The 21,049-nt window shown below is 38.5% G+C and overlaps 3 protein-coding genes across 3 annotated transcripts; 2 read left to right on the top strand and 1 right to left on the bottom strand.

The window, feature by feature from the left end:
- Positions 1-10,465: 10,465 nt before the first annotated feature.
- On the top strand, positions 10,466-11,139 carry LOC116935659 (lysine-specific demethylase 4E-like). The gene is made up of 3 exons (XM_045172613.1): positions 10,466-10,659; positions 10,734-10,820; positions 10,878-11,139. Exons 1-3 carry the CDS (start codon positions 10,511-10,513, stop codon positions 11,137-11,139), a joined length of 498 nt encoding a protein of 165 aa, XP_045028548.1. The 5' UTR covers positions 10,466-10,510.
- A 2,367-nt stretch (positions 11,140-13,506) lies between these two features.
- On the top strand, positions 13,507-15,283 carry LOC116920901 (hsp90 co-chaperone Cdc37). The gene is made up of 6 exons (XM_032927069.2): positions 13,507-13,686; positions 13,801-13,934; positions 14,080-14,244; positions 14,369-14,749; positions 14,815-15,004; positions 15,061-15,283. Exons 1-6 carry the CDS (start codon positions 13,654-13,656, stop codon positions 15,208-15,210), a joined length of 1,053 nt encoding a protein of 350 aa, XP_032782960.1. The 5' UTR covers positions 13,507-13,653; the 3' UTR covers positions 15,211-15,283.
- A 43-nt stretch (positions 15,284-15,326) lies between these two features.
- LOC116920900 (U1 small nuclear ribonucleoprotein 70 kDa) lies at positions 15,327-19,589 on the bottom strand. The gene is made up of 11 exons (XM_032927068.2): positions 19,305-19,589; positions 18,405-18,522; positions 18,270-18,334; positions 17,789-17,851; positions 17,643-17,724; positions 16,600-16,680; positions 16,224-16,488; positions 15,989-16,168; positions 15,768-15,935; positions 15,642-15,712; positions 15,327-15,577 (listed from the first exon to the last, which is right to left on the bottom strand). The coding sequence occupies exons 1-11, from the start codon at positions 19,446-19,448 to the stop codon at positions 15,474-15,476; spliced, it is 1,341 nt and encodes a 446-aa protein (XP_032782959.2). The 5' UTR covers positions 19,449-19,589; the 3' UTR covers positions 15,327-15,473.
- Positions 19,590-21,049: the final 1,460 nt, after the last annotated feature.

The raw sequence follows: 21,049 nt of genomic DNA on the forward strand, positions 1-21,049 counted from the left end.
GTAGAAACAAAAAAACAGGAAAGGAAACAAACAATAAAAAACTGAAACACTTACTCTTTAACCGTCGGTGACAGTCGTGAAAGTGGTAAGTAAATATTCAGTTTGCTTTCAGATGGCTCACCATTTGACGACGGTAAAGTCGATTCACAGAGGGGAGAGTCACGGTCGGAGTCATCGCTTCGGATCATTTTACAACACTAAATAAAGTTGCGAAATGCCAGCAAAGAAAACCCAACATGGGCAGGATGAAACTGAGCACCACAAAGGCACCCTGCGTATTTTATAACGTAACGTTGAACCAATGTCTTAGTTTGTAAAGTCATCCAGATGGAGGAAGTAGATTTTCCAGGAAAAAAATTTTTTGGGAGAATTTTGATGCTCAACTCTAGTGATATTTAAGAGAGAAAACGTGTTGTTTCTCAGTATTACCGTTGCGTTGCAATGACGCTCCTGTCGACTGTTACAACCTATCACAAACCATAGCCTTCTCTATTAGAGAAAGCCGAAAGGAACGCTATCCCTAGCATGTGGGAAAAGTGAAGCACATTTTGCTCACCTTTCCTCCCATTCCCTTCCTCCAAGGGTACCCACGGGAGCCATCTGGTGATAAAAATGATGTAGGGGGGAGGGGGAGAATCACCCGGATTTATGAGCGGTAATTTATGAACGTCCCATTTATATTTTGCCGTGAGGGATTTTAATGACTATGTTACACGGAACGGCATGCATTCCTGTTTATTGCATATGTTCATTCGCAGCCATTCAACACGTGCAGCCGTACAATAAAGTTTTTCTGTCTCCCGCTCGGTGAGAATGGGCATAACATGTGTAATTGAGGGATGCCTCATTCATTCCAGAAGGAATGAATTCATATCGATCGAAAAGTTAACTTTTAAAAATCGCCACTAGGCGATAAAACGGCTCCCGTGGGTACACTTGAAAGATGGGCAAAATTGGAGGTAGGGAAGCCAAAATTGCTTTTAAAAAAAGCCCCAACCTTTCGGCTTTCTTAATAGAGAAGGCTATGCACAAACCTACATCCGCCTACCTCATTCTACCACCGCTTGCCGCTAAGGGACAAATTCGGTCTGTGGTTGGGACATTAATATGTTTAAAATCCACGAACAAACGTTCTATCGGGCAACCTGCACCAGGTGTCCTCACTGCGTTCGGGAAGTTCCCAATAGGGTTGATGCTGTTTTTTTTACGAACACCTATGGTTTACGCGTTGTTTGTGCACGTTCAAAATAAACATTCAGGTAAAAGTTTCAAACTGTATGCATCCATAGTGGGGCAAGCCGGGATCCAAGGTGTAGTGCCGTGTACACGACATCGTCTACCTCCTTCTCCTTGCAAGCAGTTTGGTACTTGACATCTTTATACTAGACTGATACGGATTGCTCCGTCATTTCATATAGAGATTGATGTCAGGAAGGATGAAGGAGAGAAAGGATAGGTGGAACAGAGGAAGGATAGGTGGAATTTGGGGCAAAGGTATCCCATATATCACTTGACAAGTTCTATTGTAATGACAGTAATGATCAGTTTTTTGAAACGTTGAATGTAGTCCTATGTTTTGGGGAGGAAGGGGACGTGACCAACAAGTTTGGTATGAGAAATGAAAATGTGAAACTAGTTTTAACCTTCACATTAAAATGGTGTCGCGACGTAGTTTATCATGTAGTATTTACATGGTGCATCATGGTTGTCATTTACACTTGGATGGTTGAGAAACAGCTGGGTAGTCGTGTAGTGTTAGGTGCATGCATGCATGTTGTGGACGACGTGCTATAGTTTGTGTGATAGCCTCTGGGTTGATAAGTTTTTTTGTTTTTTTTTCTAATGGAAGTTAGACGAACCTCTGTGAATGAATAGTGAATGATAGAAGAAATGATTGGAGGTTAAAACATGTTTTTATCGAGTGTATATGAAAGAAGGCAAAACAAATGGATTTCAATGTTGAAGATCCTGAAAAATTTAAAGTCAATCCATTGTGATATCGTTATCTATATGGCTGACGATCTGAGTTGTATCGATGCTCTTCTAAGTTAAGCGCTCTGGCGCTCGCTCCAGATCTTCAGCGCTAATGATTCAGGGCAAGGATGGTCGATCTGTAAAATGGAATAGTTGTATGATTTTTAAATTAAATTTTGTTTACGGTTGAATTTTACATACAAGTAATATGGTATCGGAATAACAAAAGTAGCCTTGGGAAGTCTGACGAATTCCTTTCATACTCAATGAAGATATGTCTCGCTTCATAAATGGGAAAGCAGCTAGCACCTGAGGAAGGATTGCGTTGACGTCGACGTCAAACTGAGTATACAAAGATCAAAAAATGAAAATCTTAGTACATGTCTGCTGAATCAATTCTGAATTGGTTACTTACATGTGCCTTTTTAGTGTAAACTTGCATTACACTTGTTTCGAATGACATAAATGAGAAAATTCCAATGATGTCTATACGAAATTGGGAGGAGAAAATTGGTATTGTGAGTTGAATTGTGAGTCACAAGCACAGAAGAGAAATAGAAGACGTAGTACCAATAGTGTGACGTAATTGACAGTCGTCAACGATGAAATGTTGATCGACGTAAGAAAATTGGATATGGGGGAATTGTAAACGAAGGCTTAGTTCATCTGCCACGCGGATGATCTGAGACAATGGTTGAAGTATAAAAGTTTTTGAGTAATGAGATTAAAATAAATTCAATGTAATGTTAAAGCCATACTGTTGTGTAATCGTTGATCTGCATTTTTTTAATGTGTTCAATCCGAGTTAAGTTTCCGCGTCGTATGTAAAAAACGGTGGCACTAGTAATGATATAAATTTGCCCTATCTGAAACAATGATTGGAAAGAGTAAAAGTAGGAAAGCAGCATAGATTTAGTGAATAAATTTTTTATTGGAATGAATATTTAATAACAGATGTTAAGTGGTATGAAAACTACCTTTAATGAATCGTTAGCGACGCTCGAAACGGTGTTGCAGGCATAGCCGCGGAATTCAACTCCAAAACAATCTATCCAATTCTGCATAAAATGGCTTGTTCCATCTGAATTTGTTCTAGTTGACTGAAATGTAAGACGTGCCATCAAATTGGTGCTAGAAACGAATTTGAGAACAACGTTAAAACGTTAGAAATACAAGTTTTGTACAACATAAAATGATACGTGTCGTTTCCAGCACGAATGGAATCGAAGTCGCTATAAAGTAGATTTTTTAGTTGAGAGAGGTTTCCCATGGTTGTGGTAATAGCGATGGAAACGACGAGAGTGTTTTTTTTTTTACTTCGTTGTCAGCACACTTGTAATAACAGACGAATACTGCAGCAACGTATAGTTTTCAGAATCAGGGTATGATTTTTAACCCCAGCAACGACCAAATTACGTTAGAATTCATAAGAATTAGAATGTATCGCCAATTGATGTTATTAGCCGATAGTGTTCATGTTGGAAAAGAGAAAATGGTGTTTCAAATGGGTTATCAGTGACGGGGAAATAGCATACGACGGAAAAGTCGATCTCCAAATGCGTTTTTTTTTATGTAGCCAAAATTCTTCATGTACTACTACTTGACAATTTCAGATGTATTTGTAGCACCTTTACTGTTTGATACTGATTTCACATGACATGATTTAGTGATGGAACTTCGAATCGAATGGATGCTTTATGATCGCTTCTAAACACAAAGGTTTCGTAAAATAGGAGGAAATTGCTGGAACATCTATAGTTTTTCTTATCAAGAAGCTAGGTTCAGCAACGTCCCAGCTACGTGGTACGAAATGATGTCCTGGACAAGCAATGGTAGCCGTTGGACATTCATACCAGTACGGCCGAGTTGTATTTTTAAAATCTAGACACTTCTTTCGTTAAGCTTGGATATTGCGTTGAGTTTACTCTGGTGGGAAGGGGGTCAGATGTTCGCAATGCAATGAATCAGCTGGGGGAAAAAAATTATATCCCGTCGTCACGCGTTATCCGTGTATGAAACACTGACAGGGTCGTAAGCGTCCGACGCTCGGGCGTTATCTGTCAATGGTAAGGATTTAGTGAAAAGGGAAAATTTGTCAATATAGTCATATTTTTCTATTTCCGTCGCCCAATTAAACTTAAGGTTGTTTTGGTATTCATGCGGGTGGGCTGAAATCGGAATACGCAAGTGGAAAATAGCAGTGACCGTCTCGAAGAACCGGTAGACAAACAGCAAAGCAGTGGTGATGCTAACTTTGTTTGCAAAGGTGAGTCTCTTCAGCTTTCTAGTTGGTCGAAATTCCTATCTAATTATGTCTCAATTTGCACCACTTACCTCTAGGCACTTGTTGAGAATCTATTGATCCTGACCAAGAAAAAGGAGATGACACTCAGTACAGAGTGTTTCTCGAATGGATCCAATCCATTGAAGAAGAAGATCGCTTGGTCAGCAGTAACGATTTGATTCCAGTGGTTTTAAATCTTAGTTATAGCTTCATCGGGTATGAATCTTCAATTGTTGATTACATCAAATTGTTGTATTATTCACCTGAAGTTTATTTCTTATCTCAGGTCTCGTAAGAAATGAGAGTGGCAGATCCTACCGTGTTTTATTTAATTGCACAATAGTTAGTTGCAATTGCTTCTCTGGTTGTTACGTTGCAGCACAACTCAATGGTCAACTGAAACGTGTCAAGATGAAATAATCGTTAACAGATTATCCAAAAGGAGCTTTAACTATCTTACATTACAAAAGTATGATGTTATTGATATTATTGACACAGAGCTTTTAATATCTGGACATGTTATAAGCGTGATGGGGACTGTTTTTGAAGAAATTGAAAGAAAAAAATTTAGCTCTGATTGTCCCCCTTGATACAATGAATTTCCTTGTTTCTTCTTGACTTATGATACTGTATTGCAGTAAGACGAACAAATAAATTTTTTGGTCAGTATAAAACAACGACAAGTGACAAGGAGTTATTTGTTTTTAAATGGTTGCTATGTTAAATTACTGGTGGGTAATGGAAGTCGGGTTTGTTGAAGACTTTGAGTAGTCATGACTTCTTCCTTAGACGCCATGATGAAATTTTTAGTGTGTTTAGGGACTCACCTAGTGCGCCATTTGTGTTAACCAAACGTAAGCTGTTCGCCAAACGTTCTTGTTTGTTTTGCCTTTTCAAATCCAAAATTCCAAATTTGTTGTGTTTTCAACTTCTCAGGTTCTACTGACTACACCACGTAAGTTTGAATGCATTTTTTAAATGTATAAATTATATATAATTGATTTTTATTTCCAATTCACTTGTATTCAACAGGAGAAGGGACACATTGTATATTTTTCGTGTCACCTACAATTGTTTTGGAAGGATTTAGATTTGCACGGATTTTCTTACACAGGTAATTGTCTTGAAATGATTGGTATTATTTTGTCTTGATGTTGTCTTGATTATTTATTGCAGGTTAGTGTGGTGATAGTTGCTGTTGCCGAAGTAAAGTTATCATGGATCACAATGCTGATGGTGACCAATTTGGTAAGTTGTAATAGGGGAGACCGGGGCTAACCCGGACAGGGGTTACTTCGGACAACTTGGTTTTTTCACATCCAATTTTATTTAAAATTTCGAAATTGATGTATATTGTTGCCATGCTGTACCCGCGTTTTGGGATAAATTTGTGTATCATTCATAAAATTTTTTTTCGAGTTATGAATAAAAAAAAATTTTATGGGTCACAAAAACTATGTTTGGTCCGATATTTTTTTCTTGCTGTCCCCTAACCATTCAACCGACGCTTTTTAAAATAATCATAACAGTGCACGGTTCATTTTAACACGTTTTTGTTTTCTCAGAATATTTTTTTTATGTTTATTTGTTTCAGAAAAAAAAAATTTCTTTGAAATCCCCTCTTGGGGAAGTTCGGACAGTGTAGTCAGGGGTAAGTCCGGACGCGCGGAGGGGAAGCGCCGATGATGGCTACACGGGTACGATGCGGCGGTTTGTGCACAGAATTCAAGTGGCTTGTTAGTGATTAGTGTTTGAAAATGACAGACTGACGGCTATCGAGCGATCAACCTTCAATCATGTGCAATGACAATTCTCCCTTCATAAGGAAGACACTATATTGCAAGATGCTTCATTCTGTGAATCTCATCGATCCAGTCAACATCCACGTAGCCTACTTCATTGTTTTATCACCGATTTGGTGATTTTTACTCTACAATTGTGTTTCAAGGTATGACGTCATACACTTTGGGTCTAATTTTGCGATTATTTCAGCATATTAACCGACTATGTATTTTTTTACAGATGGTTCGCACGTACAAACCGAAGCGAACCAATCCACCTGCTACGGAAGAAGACCTTCGACTTGCATTGACCGAGGTGCTTACTGGCAAAATGAGTATCAGAACAGCAAGCACACAGTTTGGATTGAAAAAATCTACTTTGGGGGATTACGTAAAAAGGTTTCGCGTAAACGGGCGCGCTCCACAAGAATTTGAACCCGTGAGACGCGAACAACATTCCCGTCAGATTTTTTCAATTGCGCTTGAAAATGAATTAGTTTCATATTTAAAGACTTGCTCTTTAATGAGCCAAGGACTGACCCCTAGCCAAACAAGAGAACTAGCTTTCAATTTCGCCGTTGCCAACAAGATAGCCGTTCCGCCTAACTGGACTGAAAACGGAAAGGCATCCGAAGACTGGTTTTCTGCGTTTATGAAGAGAAATGTTACGCTTTCTATCCGTGCACCAGAAGCGACCAGTCAAGCTAGGGCTAGTGGATTCAACGCGCCGGTTGTTGCACAATTTTTCAATCTTCTTATGGAATTATTGATTAGATTTGGTCTTTCACCTGCCCGGATTTGGAACGCCGATGAAACGGGGATCCCAACTGTCTTGGCGCCTCCTAAAGTTATCGCTACTAAGGGTATGAAACAAGTGCAACAAACTGTTTCCGCTGAACGAGGAGTGAACACAACGATGCTGGCATTCATCTGTGCTGCTGGAACTCACTGCCCACCTGTTTTCATATTTCCACGCAAAAATTTTCTTGCTTCCATGTCCATTCACGGCCCACCAGGATGTCTGGGCCTTGCCCATCCTTCTGGTTGGATCAACGGGGAAACGTTTTTGCGAGCTCTTAAACATTTTAAGACTCGTGTTGATTTTTCTATCAACAATCCCATTGTTCTGATTCTTGACAATCACAGCAGTCATCTAGATTTCAGCGTGATCAAGTTTGCGAAAGAGAACGGCATACATCTTTTAACATTTCCTCCTCATTGTTCTCATCGCCTTCAGCCTCTAGACATCACGGTGTTTGGTCCCTTTAAATCGGCTTTAAAGCAAGCATTTAACGACTGGATGCTGCAACATCCTGGTAAAAGAATCACCATTCATGATGTGGCTGAATTGAGCCGTCTGCCGTATCTCGCTTCATTCACGCCGGCTAATATTATTGCCGGATTTAAAAATAGCGGAATCTCACCGTTTAATCGCAACATTTTCCCCGCATCAGCCTTTTTACCTTCATTTTCAACAGATCGACCGATTGGTAAAAAGTGTTCTATCTTTATAATTTTAACTAAATAATATTTGCGTGAGTAGGTTTAGAAAATTTTGATTCTGTTATTGCAGAAACCTCCGGTATTATGCTTAATTCAAGGATCATAGCCGAAGAGATTCGACCATATCTGGCATTGGCCGAATCTATAGCGGCACCTCTTTCGGATGGAACTTCTGGCGCCGGAACTGTAGCTGTCGTTCTCCCTAGTACCTTAAGGCCATTTCCCCAAATTTCTCCGGCTTCAACTGAAGGAAGAAGAAGGACGCCAGGGCGCACAAGAATATTAACCGACACCCCAGAGAAAAATGCCATCGAGGATGCTGCTAATCGGAGAGCACAACAGCTTCCAGCTTCTCAAATGGAGAAGTCGAGGAAACGGATTAAGCGTAGCTTAGATCTAGAAGCTGATGAAAACATCTTGGCGCTCATGGAGGAGGGAGATTTAGATATTGACCCCTTGTATCAACCAGATCCTATTCTTATTCAACGACCAACTCCGTTCTGGCCGTGTCCCAAAATTAAAAACTCGACCTAATATGTGATAATTAACACCTACAAACCTAATTTTAACCCAGAAAATACATGTCATGATAGAATTGTAATTTGTCTACTTGAATGTATTATTTTTATAATTTTAAAATGAAGCGTACGGGAGTAAACGAAGTTGTCCGGAGTAACCCGGTGTTTGTCCGAAATTACCCTGGTTGAAAATCGAGTTGGAAATATTTACAAATATTGTTTTTAAAAATTACCTTATCTATAAATTTTATGTTATTCTTGAAAAAAATACTGCATATAGAGAAAAGAAAGATGAATGAAATGACGCACATAAATGTAAAATACCTCTTCCGGTATAATATATGTAATCGATTTTAGAAATCCGTCCGGACTAGCCCCGGTCTCCCCTACTCTTTCATCGTTTCCTTATTGTGTTAGTCATCCGTGCTGCTGTGCTTGTACCTATAAGTTGTTCGTCTGTGCCTTTGTGGGAATAGTGTAAGTTAACTGTCCGTGCCCTTGTGGTAGTATAATAAGTTACTCGTGTGTGCTCTTGTGGTAGTAGTATAAGTCACTGGTGTGTGCCTTTGTGGTGGTAGCATAAGTTACTCGTGTGTGCCCTTGTGGTAGTAATATAAGTAAACTGTCTGTGCCCTTGTGGTAATAGTATAAGTCACTCGTGTATGCCCTTGTGGTAGTAGTCTAGGTTAATTTTCTTTACCCTCGTAGTAGCAGTATAAATGACTGGTGTGCGGCCTTGTGGTGGTAGTTTAAGTTACTCGTTTGTGCCCTTGTGGTGGTAGCATAAGTTACTCGTGTGTGCCCTTGTGGCGGTCGTATAAGTCACTCGTGTGTGCCCTTGTGGCGGTAGTTTGAATCACTCTTGTATGCACTTGTGGTGGTAGCATAAGTTATTCGTGTATGCCCTTGTGGTAGTAGTATAAGTTAAGTTTCTTTACCTTTGTGGTAGTAGTATCAATCACTGGTGTGTACCCTTGTGGTAGTTTCAGTTATTCGTCCGTGCCCTTGTGATGGTTTGTTTCAATCACTCGTGTGCAAGTTCATTTATTTTTAACGAATGATATTGTAATCCTTTATGTATTAGGTACGTCAAGAGATGGACAACGTGGTGATGTCCGTTTCGGCGATTGGAATGGTGTTTCGACTGGATATTACCCACGGGTTGTTTCCGACACGCGGATCAATGCGCTTAGTGGAATGACTCCGCATTTCGAATTCAGTTCAAGAATTGTTTTCGACCAACACTTTAATCCGCAGGTTGGATACAGTCAACAGGTTGGATACAGTCAACAGGTTGGATACGGTCAACAGGTTGGATTCCCTCCAGCGGTTGCTTACGATTCGTGCTATCATCCATACAATTTCCGGCCGGAACAGGCAACCGGCCATTGTTTCACGGCATCTGCCAATCAACAATGGCGTCGGTTTCCTACTCCTGGCACCGCTTCCAACACGTCAGCGTTTGTACCACAAGGTATTTTTCTTTTATTTGAGCTTTTAATTTGTTATTGTATACTTCTAACTTTCTCTAATGCATTCAACAGGGAGATTGTGCTACGTCTGTAGCAAGCCTGGCCACATTAAGAAAGATTGTCCAAAACGAGTACAGCCGGTTTGCTATTTCTGCAATGAACAAGGGCATAAGTACACGGATTGCCTACAACGGAAGACCTGGCAGGATTCGTCGGCTGGACTCGACGAATTTGAACGTCTGTGCTCTATCCGTAAGTGGCAATTCTTTAGAATGCTTTCTTATGTTACAATACAAATTTTATGAACGATTTGTTTTTTTTGCAGGAATCCTGGAAAACGAGGAGTCAAACTCACTCCTCCCAGTAACGAGTTTAGGGATTTTAAAACTTTTACAGCCAAGATCTTCAAGAAGTATGCCCAACAGTGTGGTGCTGTTTGTGTCACACCGCAAGGCATACCGGATTATTCCCTCAAAATTGGAGAACTGGCGAAGGAGAAGGTCTGCCCACACATACAATTTGAGTATGAGCAACATTCCGAAGTTAGGTTGCTTTTACGATTGTACATAAAAGTGAAAGTAATCATTGTAATGTTTTCAAACAATTCGGTCCAGGGTTCTTTCTGATTACGGACAAAAAAGATAAACCGTGTTCGTACGAAAACTTCGTGAAGAAATGCGAAAAATTTGATTCCCAAGAAACTTTGGACTTTCCTGGACCAACCATTTTTTGGAACAAAATGTTTCGTATGTTCAGGGGAGTTCTTCAGGAAAAACGGAGAAAGAAGGGTTTCCCTTCCTACGTGTTCGACAAAGATTTTTCACTTTTTCCAAAGGAAACCACTTTTGACTGGTAAGTACTATTATTGGTGTATTTCATTTTAATCATTAACTGTTTCCATTGCGCCCGCTTATGTTTAGGCATTTAACACCGTTGAATAAAACGTTTCTACCGTTTCTCAAAGAAGAATTTCGCGACATGCACAATCCGGACAACAAGATGCCTGGTATTAACACATGCCAATTGCTATTGGGCCACGCCATGAGCTACACAGGGTGGCATGTTGAAAACGTTAATTTGCCGCCCATCAATTACCATCACAGTGGAAAACCGAAGTACTGGGTGGTGTAAGTATTCTTTTTTTACCTTATTTTTCCCAATAACTCATACTCATTGTTTCACTAATTTTCCTTTTACTTAGGGTGGCCGAGAAATACGGCGTGCTGCTCAAGGAATTCTTCCGTAAAAACATTCCTAGTTTTTACGAAGAATGCCGATCTGCAGAACTGTAAGTTACACTTCAATTCTACTACTTTCTACACTTATCTTCATTACATACGTTTAGGCACAAATATTTTTTAGTTATGCCACAACTCTTTAAGGCAAACGATCCGCCGATCCCCTTGCACTGCTTCAAGCAGTGTAAGGGGGATTACATCATCACTTTCCCAGGCGTCTTCCATTTTGTGGTGAATTCCGGCTTGAACGTGGCTCAAGCGACAAACTTTGCTTTTCCCGAGTGGCTGCTCTTTGCCAAGGCTCGGGAAGGGTGCAGTTGCGTCTATTCGGAATCGTTTATAGCCGTTAGCTCGCGTTTCAATTTGTGAAGTGTAGGGGAGAACGGGGTTAAACTGGACAAAAAATTTCTTTCCTCTTTATTTAGATTTCTATGTTTTTTTTCTAATATTTATTTTTAGTTAATGGTGCAGCACCTTCTTGGGTAACTCCACAATTTTTTGTATTTTTGAAGTCTGAAAATAAACGAGTTATAAGGATTTTAATGAAGTCGGTTTTTTTTAGTTTTTATTTAAACGGTGGGGTGAAACTGGACAGGGACGGTGTGAGATTGGACACTGCCAGTTTTCCTCATAAGGAGACATAAAATAAATTTTAAAAAATATGGGTAGACTGCTTATTCAATATTTTCTTCATTCATATTGAAATATTTGCAATAGAAATGAAAAATAGAGTTATGTCATTTTTACGAAATAGGGGGCTGAAATGGACAATTTGTAGGCGGGTAGAGTAAAATGGGAGGGCTTAACAGAGTATCGAGTATCGATTTGTAATCGATATCTTATTTTTACGTATATGGCTTCTCCACAAGCACCTCCCACTCCAATATCGAAGTTGTCCGATATGACCCCAAAACTGTGTGTCCAAAATGACCCAACCCGGTGCTATTTAGTATTTCGTTAATAACTTAACACTGGAAAGGCATTAAAATTTAAGTTTTTTATCAATCATTAAAGAAATGAATTGGCTATTTCACATATCATTATTTTATTCATTTGTAGGGTTTTTCACTTTAAAAATGCTTACAGTAATAGGGAAGAATATTACATCAAACAGGGCCATTTTTTTAATTCTGCGATAACAAGAACAATAATGATTCGATTTTAATCAATATTTTTTCTAGAACGTTAAACATTGCAGTCTATACAAAAATTTAAAAAAAAATTTTTTATTCCATAACATGTAGCACTTAGGGTCTTTGTCCAATATGACCCGTGTCCAAGTTGACCCCGTTCTCCCCTACTGTGTTTTCCATATTTTCATTTTTTTGGCGAATTCATTGTAACGTTTTTTATTCTTGCGGTGTGTCTATACTTGTACCGATCTAGACGTCTATGAAATACATATAAGTTGACATAAGGAACATAAGACTGGAACATTTGCTATGAGTAACTATATATAGCCGTAGTGACTGTATGACGCAACACGCACAATCAGACGGAACATGAGAATGAGAATGAAGAACACACTTGTTTCGTAGTTGTAGTGCAATCCAGCAGAGGAAACGTTAGAAAAAGCAGTGAAGGAAAGGAATTCGTCTTCACTTGTTTCCTGATAGGGATTCTGTCAAAAGTGTTTCTTTCGAATGCTACACCCAGAAAACGCGTGAACCGCGTGAACCATGTGCAAGCAAAAGAAACAGCCCCAGCCCTATCGGGAACTTTCCGAACGCAGAGAGGACCCCTAGTATGTACAGTATCCTGCACAAAAATCCGAACACCGATTTAATTTTTTTAAAGCCACCTATTGGCGGCGTAGCGGGTTTTTTGTTTTTTTTAAGGGGGAGGGTTAAGGGTGATGGACACGACAGGACAGGGTTGGGTAAGTCTAGACATTTAAAAAAAAATGCCTTAAGGTATTATGCTTTAAGGCAAGTTACAGGTCAGGACATTTTTGCAACCCCTAGGGTGGTGTGTTTTTTTAAACGACTGTTGGAAATTTAGGGCTTGGGCTTGGTAATGTTGCTTACCGAAACAATTTAGCTTATCTTCCAGCTGCCTGTAAATGTTTACGTTGTTGTCAATGGCGTAGGTGTAGCGTTTCTGAATGGGATGCTGGAGATCGGTTTTCGATTTCAGTTGAGGTGATAAATTATTGTGGTTATCTTACGAGGAATTCTCGTTCATATATAAAACAAATTTTCATTGAGCTATATGTGCTTTTTTTTTGTTTATTAAATAACTTAAAAAAATAATAATTTACTTCGTTCTAAGAAAAATAATATTCCCAGCATATGCGAATGAACAATATTATAAAGATACCTAATATATTGCAATTCTTTATCGGGAATCAAACACTGAATTCCGCCGTCGCAATTAGAGGCTCTACACATATGCCATCAGTATCGACAAAATTGTGCACAGGCAGCTGTGTAATTTATTTTGGGTAAAGAATATTACAGAGCCTAAATCCAACATTTCCAACTGTCGTTTAAAAAAAACACATCACCCTGGGGGTTGCAAAATGTCCCGACCTGTTACTTGCCTTAAAGCGTAATAGCTTAAGGCATTAAAAAAATTCTAGACTTACCCAACCCTGCCTTATGTGTCCGTCACCCCGTCTACCCTCCCTCTTAAAGAAAAACAAACAAAAAACCCTTTACCCCGCCAATAGGTGGCTTTAAAAAATTAAATCGGTGTTCGGATTTTTGTGCAGGATACTGTACGCAATCACAGCGGAAAGATAACAAGATAACAGCGACAGTCTGGAGTTCTGGACAGTCTCTAACACACGTAACGCCATCTATCGGAGCCATACGACCTAAGCGGAAGACGTTTCGAATCTGTCAGTTTCTAGCAACTTCGATTGATTTTAGTATTGCGAAAATGGTTGACTATAGTAAGTGGAAAAACATTGAGGTAAGTTACTATTGCTTCTTCTTTTACTTTACATAATTTTTCTTTGCTGAAATTTGAAATCTATATTGTCTTGAAAAAAATTGTTTTTCTAACTGGACGTTTTATTGTCTACAGATATCTGATGATGAGGATGATACCCATCCTAATGTGGACACACCATCCTTGTTCAAATGGAGACATGAAGCTAGGGTAGAAAAAATGAAAGAAATGGAACAAGAAAAAGCCATGTTTCTCAAAGAAAAGAATGAGTAAATATCTCTTCAAATGTATTCACTTAGAGATGGGATGGTTCTTACTTAAGACGGTCTTCTTGATTTCTTTGTTGCCATTTCAATTTACTGTGGCTTTGAAGTTTATTAAGAGCTAATGTGTTACTTTTGCTCTTGCTCCCAGGAATACCGCTAAACTGAAAGAGACTAAAATCAAATATGAACAGGCTCAGAAAGATGGCACTGATTTGTCTGATTTGAAGAAGCAGTTGGAAGAACTTGAGGTGAAAAGAATTGCACTAGAAGACCATGAAGAACAAATGAAGAAAAAGGAAAAGCTAATGCCATGGTATAGAATTAATTAATACATTATTTTATTAATTGAGTTACGGGATATTAGTAAATCATTCTGGCTCATTCATGGCTGGTACAGTATTTATAATTTTAATAATGCTATCTGTCCTTGGGTAAAGGAATGTAGATACAATTAGTCAACCTGGATTTTCGAAAACTGTGGTGAATGTTGGTCAACCTAAGAAACAAGTGGAACTCACTGATGAAGAAAAGGAAATTAAAACCAGAGAATTTTTCAAGAAGCATGAGAAAAATCTAAAAGCATATGGAATGCTACAAAAATATGATGATAGTAAACGATTCCTTCAAGAAAATCCTGATCTTGTTTGTGAAGAAACAGCAAATTACCTAGTAATTTGGTGTATTAATTTGGAAATGGAAGAGAAAACTAGTTTGATGGAACACGTAGCTCATCAGTGCATTTGCATGCAATTCATTCTGGAATTATCTAGACACCTTAATCGAGATCCAAGATCGTGTGTCTCATCATTTTTCTCTAAGTATCTTGGATTTTGTTATGTTTATTCATCTTTAAAAATTTATGACTAATCTTTGAATTTTTAAGAATCCAAATAGCCGATGTGGAATATCGTAAAGGATTTGAAGATGAACTCAAAGCTTTCAAAGAACGCATACAGAGGCGTGCCAAAGAGAAAATCGAAGCTGCTGTAACCGAGGCAGAAGAGGAGGAGAGAAAAAATCGCCTCGGGCCAGGTGGATTGGATCCTGTCGAGGTGTTTGAAAGTTTACCGCAGGTAAGATTATTTGATTTGCAAAATGTTTTCAGCGGACTGTTAATTATTGTGATTAGGTGCTTAAAGAATGTTTTGAGACACAAAACATTGAACTTCTTCAGCAAGCAATTTCAACTTTACCAGAAGAAGAGGCACGTTATCACATGAAAAGATGTGTGGATTCGGGACTGTGGGTACCAGATGCAAATAGTGGGAAAAAAGAATAGTTTTGCGAATATCACTTGAATTTTTAACATTAATAAACAATTTGATTAATAAATAAATAACCTGGATAAACGATCTTTTTTTTTTTTTGCGTTTCCATGAAATTTTAAAATTTAGATTATTTGAATGGCGTTTATTCCCGTTGTATGTTGATAAACAAACGCATACATTACCTTACATCATTCATACTCACCTCATTAAAAAAAGATATGAAGTTTTAAGTCTTAAAGATACACAGACAAGTTACTGCTATAAAAAAAATACGCTAGTATTCTTCAGTCTGGAATTGCGACTCTTCAACTTCGTATTTTATGTTTTCGGGATCGTACTGACCATACCCTTCGTATTGTTGAGCCGAGTAATCATAGTCTAAAAATGGATAAAGTTTTGATATTACTAACGTTTGGTGTATGTTGTGTATCATAATACATACCATCAATTGGCTCTTCCTTTACTCGGACTTGCTCACCGTCTTCTCGAACGTAATCCCGACGCTCTCTTTCCCTGAGCAAAAATTTATCAAACTGGGAAACGCAGATTTACAACCAATTTAACTTACTTGTCCTTGTATCTGTCACGGCGTTCGCGGCGTTCCTTGCTTTTGTCTTTGACTCGATCTTTTTCCCTACGACGTTCGTCACCCGAAGCGACTTGAACAGCATTCTCTGAACCTCCCAAAGAACCGTCAATATGGCCATCATTTCGGCGCAGTCTTTTCCGATCTCGACTATAAATTTCATTGGTTAATTTGATATTGAAAGTCAATAACAAAGCAAGTACCTTCTAGAACGTTTCCGCCTCTCGTGATCCCGAGAGCGCGATCTCCTCCTTTCTTTATCTCTCTCCTTGTCTTTATCTTTACGGCGTTCATCACCAGATGTTGCAGGCCCATTATTCTCAGACGCACTCACCGATACATCACCTCTGTCCTCACTCCTTCGCGTACGTTTCCTTTCACGACTAATCAAAGAGTGAAAAGGCGAAATTGGTAAATTATAAGAAATGTGAGCATTACCTTCTTGATCTTCGGCGACGGTCACGATCTCTTTCTTTTTCACGATCCGCACCCCTATCTCTATCCCGTTCCCTATCTCTTTCCCTTTCTTGACCCCTATCTCTTTCAGCCCGTTCTGGTACACCACGCTCTCTTTCCCTTTCTCGATCCAAATACCGTTGCCTTTCACGCTCATTGTCTTCTCGACCTGAATGTTTAACGTTAACATCCGGCCCGCCGCGACGAGTACCGCCCAGACCTCCGCCCAGGCGCCGAGGAAGCCAACCTACGACACAGATAGAAAATTAAGTTTCGTGTAATAATATGCTATATGAATGAGTTCGAATGAAATGTGCGTAAATCAAATGAAGACAGGATTCACAAGCAAGGTGGTTACCTTTGACAGTACGCGCTCTTTCCACGTCTACAAGGACACGCCGGCCGTCAATCTTCTTTCCATCGGCGTGTTTGTATGCAGCTGAGTATTCAAAAAATACATCAAACAAATATTTCGGCGTCGGCAGCAAATGGAGGGAGCCGCAAGTGCAGGAAAAACAGCAGGCAGAAAAGACGGAAAATTCAGCGTATACAACATGGAGAAGGAGATTACCAACAATTAGTTTCACACACCCAGCACACCTACCGAAGGAATTCCATTACCTACCCCTCCCAGCGATTTCGAAAATACTTACTATCAAAATATTAGAAATAACGTAAACTGTAACCATTCCAAATACGACCAATCATACCACTTCTGGAAAAAAGAAAGGCAATTCAAAAAAAACATCGCGAACGCCGTTTACCGGTTTTCGGCTAAATTGCAAATTTTGTACACACAATATCCAGATAGATCCTATGACCGATCCGCGAAGTCAACCACAGAAGTAGATTGATTCCCCTCTTCATCAAGCTGCCTTTCTATTATTACCTGTTAAATCCTCTAAACGCGCAGCAGCATCCGAAGAATCTGATCATATGAAATGGCCCTAAGTTTAGTGTAGCTAGAATGCCTAGTAACCGACTTACCAGGATACTTACTACCGCCAAAGGGGAGAAATTGAAAGAAAAAAAGATTTTGGTCTTTGAAGCTACGTAAACCTGCAGTCGATTTCAAAGGGATTTTTGCTTAACGTAAACTATACGAAACCTTACCGATTGACCATACAAACCTAGCATCAAGAGACAAAAAGCGACAAAGGCCACATGACCGTCCAAATAGTCGGAGGCCGCGGCTATGACCGGAAACGACAAAATGAAATATAGGAAAACTTTAAGGTACAACTCAATCATAGATTCTCCCCCCACCCTCCCCTTTCCGTTATGCAATTAGGTGGAGAACGAATTATTATTTTAACAGTGAAAGCTATCGCAGGCTTCACTTGTATACCCGTCATCCCAGTCGTTACAAGTCTTAAGAACGAAACGAAACGGAATACTTACAATGCATATCCCGCTCATGTTCATATTCAATGAACGCATATCCGCGTGGTTTGCTTGTCCTCTTGTCATGCACCAGGACAATCTAAAGTAAAACAGGCTATAAGTAAATAAACCAAATTTGTTGCGTTATATTTTTTTGTAATTACCTTCCGAACGACACCATATACTTCAAATTCCCTGCGTAATTTGGATTCGGAGGTGTCGAAATTCTAAGAATTGAAAACAAGTATTAATAATCAGCAAACAATATAAAATACACACTTCAAATTTGATCTGATACCGATAGCTAAATTTGTCAAAATCAAAGCGGCCTTTTACTTAACTCATTGTTATAAGCAAAATTTTCCCCACAATAAAGCATGACAAAACGAGGAAAAAAAAAGAAAGAAAATTGCAATAGATTTACGAATCGATTCATGCTTAAATATATATATCCTTATCGTATGAACAAAAAAGCTGCGATATGAAGGTGATAATAGCGATTTTAGTCATTTCTGGAACGACGATTGGTTCATCTTTTTGCACGCTAAATTATCCTTGCAAAACACAAAATCCTCCCCGCTACCATCACATTGTCTTGTTATTTGGACTAATTCAGCATTTTTCAGAAGAATGAAGAAAACTTACGATGCGAGCGACGAAGAGAGTCTTGAACGGATCCATAGTAGAAACACCACTGCTATGCGGGTCCCCTATTATATCAAGAAATTATAGGATTTATAAGATTTGTGACATCTTCCCGTCAACCATACTAGTACTCACAAGTGGCAATTTCTTGCTCCAACTTATATGCAACTTGTTCGGCCTTCTCACGGCGTTTCCTTTCACGTCGTTCATCGCGTGTTTCAGCTCTGGTAGGAGGAGGCGTGTCTTTAGGATCCTAAAACAAATGTAAACATTATGATCAACTTGATAGAAATTTCCTAGTAATGAGTTAAATGACATATTTTCTTTAAAAGGAAATTAGAGCTCGGCATAACCCTGTTATTCAATCCAACAGACAAACAAACTTATAACTAATTGGATATTTAGGCAAGGCTATTGAGGAAAAAGATAATTCAAGATTACAAGCATTTTCTTGCCAGAATCCCAAAAATGGCAGAATATGGTAACAATATTAATTAATGGAACTAACATCAACTTGATTTAGCCTTAAAGTGAGCAACCTAACCAATTTGTGTCACCCTGTTACATATTTTTTAAGAACAGTAATCTCTACAACTTTCCATCAAAAAGCATACACATGCTCACATTTACAACTAGTATACAGCACCACCCCAAATTCATTAACTTACCATTATATTTTAATCAGCGTTCCTGTTTGATTTATTTAAAAAATACATCATATTTCCCAATACAGGCTGTGAATAAAAACTAGCCCCAGACTACAGTTTTTAAAACCTACATTACTCTTCTTATATCATGTATGATGTAAAATGAATGGCTATAAAATGTATCATCTTTAATATAAATTTTCAGCTAACATATTAGGGTGTTCTCATACTCATATGGAAAATGCTTAAGCAAGCGTAATGAATACAAATTTCAACACAAGCATCCTGCAGACATCCAGTACAAGCCATACTGTGAACCTATTTGAACTACTGGAAAAATACTTTTAACAGCATAAATGTATAACAGTTAATAAAAAAATACACAAACCTCGAAAAGATGTGTGTACTGAGCTATACCAATGTATGGCGTTCGTTTTTTCTCGTGGGTCAATTTGTCGGCCGGTGGCAAATACGGGGGAGGATCGCGTGGCGCAAACAAAGCCAAAAGATTTGGTGGCAAAAATTGCGTCATTTTGCTTGATTCTCAATTAGGATAAACTTCCGAAATAATTTCTAGTAGAACTTGTCAAACTGTTGAGCGTCTTAGTTGTCCGCCATTACTGACTCTGAAATCCGTAGACTCACCTCTGGTAGTCTGACTTGCTTGCTATCTAGTTTCTATCCCCGGTTTCCACATAATTTTCTAGCAGAAAAACAAGTGAGGAGCGGTACGCGAGAAAAGCTGCTCTTAGAGCTAGGACTAGCGGCTAGGTGGGGTACTAGCGGCTTATTCTAGTGATTTTATTATCATGATTTATATCTATATTAATCATTTATAACTATATCTTGATTTCCTCATTCCCAATTGGATCATTTTATCCATGATTTCATCCAAATGCTTAATCACTCAATAATGGATGATTTACACCCGTTTGCACTGTGCTACTTTACGCAATTTCATTGACGTGATTACAACGTGATGATTTGGCAGGAAATCACGTTGAAACCTAGTTATGTTATCTTTATGATTTATATCTATATTTATCAGTGATTATTGTGTCTTGATTTCATCATTTACAATTGGATCATTTTATCCATGATTTTATCCAAATGCTTATTCTAAGGAATATTGGGTGATTTCACCGTGATTCTTCACACGATTTTATTTATGTGATTGCAACGTGACGATCTAAGACAAAATCATATTAAAAGGATGAAAGCTATTCCATTCTATTCGTAAGATTTTTATATAGATTTATCTCTAATAATATTTGGTAGGCTAATATGAAAGATGATTATAACCTGATTTTACCACTGACTATTTGTTCATCCTAATCAGGATTTGACCTGATTTGCAATTGATTTCAACAAGGTCTCTGAGACGGCGTCTTAACGTGCAGACGATAAATACGCCAATGCTAAAGGATAAGGCCTTCCAAAGAATCGATTCTTTTCAGGTCTTTTAACGATTCAATACTTCACCATCTAGCCAACACATACTTCACATTTAATCCGTGAACAGATTACGTGTTAGTACGTATTATTACTATATAATACGTATTATTCCTATATATTACGTCCTATATATTGTATACATCCTATATATTTACATCCTATATATCCTATATACTACGTATAATATGTATTAATAACTCACGTTATCCGTAAAAATTTAAATATGGAATAGACAAATTTTACAGAAATGGATAGCCCTCATCAAGAGATATCCATTTCTGTTAAATTATCGCTTTAAAAGGATCTACTAGAGTAGTAAACCGATAAGCAATTTTTTTGTAGGTCGGTGTGGTTTGACGGGTAAAACGGAATTTCCTGCCACAATAAAAATTTTAATCGGGAAAACTATTACTTAAAAATTTTAAAAAATTGACGAAATAGATAGATCTTGATCATTTCTATCCATTTCTGTAAAATTATTGCTTAAAAAGAAATTACTCGAATGGTAAACCGGTTAGCCATTTTTAGAGCAGGTCGGTGCGGTTTAACGGGTAGTGGGTAATCCCCTCCTCCCAGTCATATATGAAATTAAAATATTAATTATCGGGGAAACTGTAAGCCCGAAATTAATAAATTTTCCAGAAGTGGATAGCTCTTGGTGAGGGCTATCCATTACTG

This window comes from Daphnia magna, linkage group LG4, assembly GCF_020631705.1.
Source record: "Daphnia magna isolate NIES linkage group LG4, ASM2063170v1.1, whole genome shotgun sequence".
NCBI classification, from domain to species: Eukaryota; Metazoa; Arthropoda; class Branchiopoda; order Diplostraca; family Daphniidae; genus Daphnia; species Daphnia magna.

Excerpts from the sequence above, each read along its gene's own strand:
- LOC116920901 (XM_032927069.2), top strand. The coding sequence starts at position 13,654 with ATGGTTGACTATAGTAAGTGGAAAAACATTGAG. Across the intron at positions 13,687-13,800 it reads GTAAGTGGAAAAACATTGAG|ATATCTGATGATGAGGATGA; the intron begins GTAAGTTACTAT and ends TATTGTCTACAG. Across the intron at positions 14,245-14,368 it reads AAGGAAAAGCTAATGCCATG|GAATGTAGATACAATTAGTC; the intron begins GTATAGAATTAA and ends CCTTGGGTAAAG.
- LOC116920900 (XM_032927068.2), bottom strand. The coding sequence starts at position 19,448 with ATGACGCAATTTTTGCCACCAAATCTTTTGGCTTTGTTTGCGCCACGC. Across the intron at positions 18,523-19,304 it reads AGTACACACATCTTTTCGAG|GATCCTAAAGACACGCCTCC; the intron begins GTTTGTGTATTT and ends CATTTGTTTTAG. Across the intron at positions 15,578-15,641 it reads AAAGGAAGAGCCAATTGATG|ACTATGATTACTCGGCTCAA; the intron begins GTATGTATTATG and ends ATCCATTTTTAG.
- LOC116935659 (XM_045172613.1), top strand. The coding sequence starts at position 10,511 with ATGCACAATCCGGACAACAAGATGCCTGGTATTAACACATGCCAATTG. Across the intron at positions 10,660-10,733 it reads AAACCGAAGTACTGGGTGGT|GGTGGCCGAGAAATACGGCG; the intron begins GTAAGTATTCTT and ends CCTTTTACTTAG. Across the intron at positions 10,821-10,877 it reads GAATGCCGATCTGCAGAACT|GCACAAATATTTTTTAGTTA; the intron begins GTAAGTTACACT and ends ACATACGTTTAG.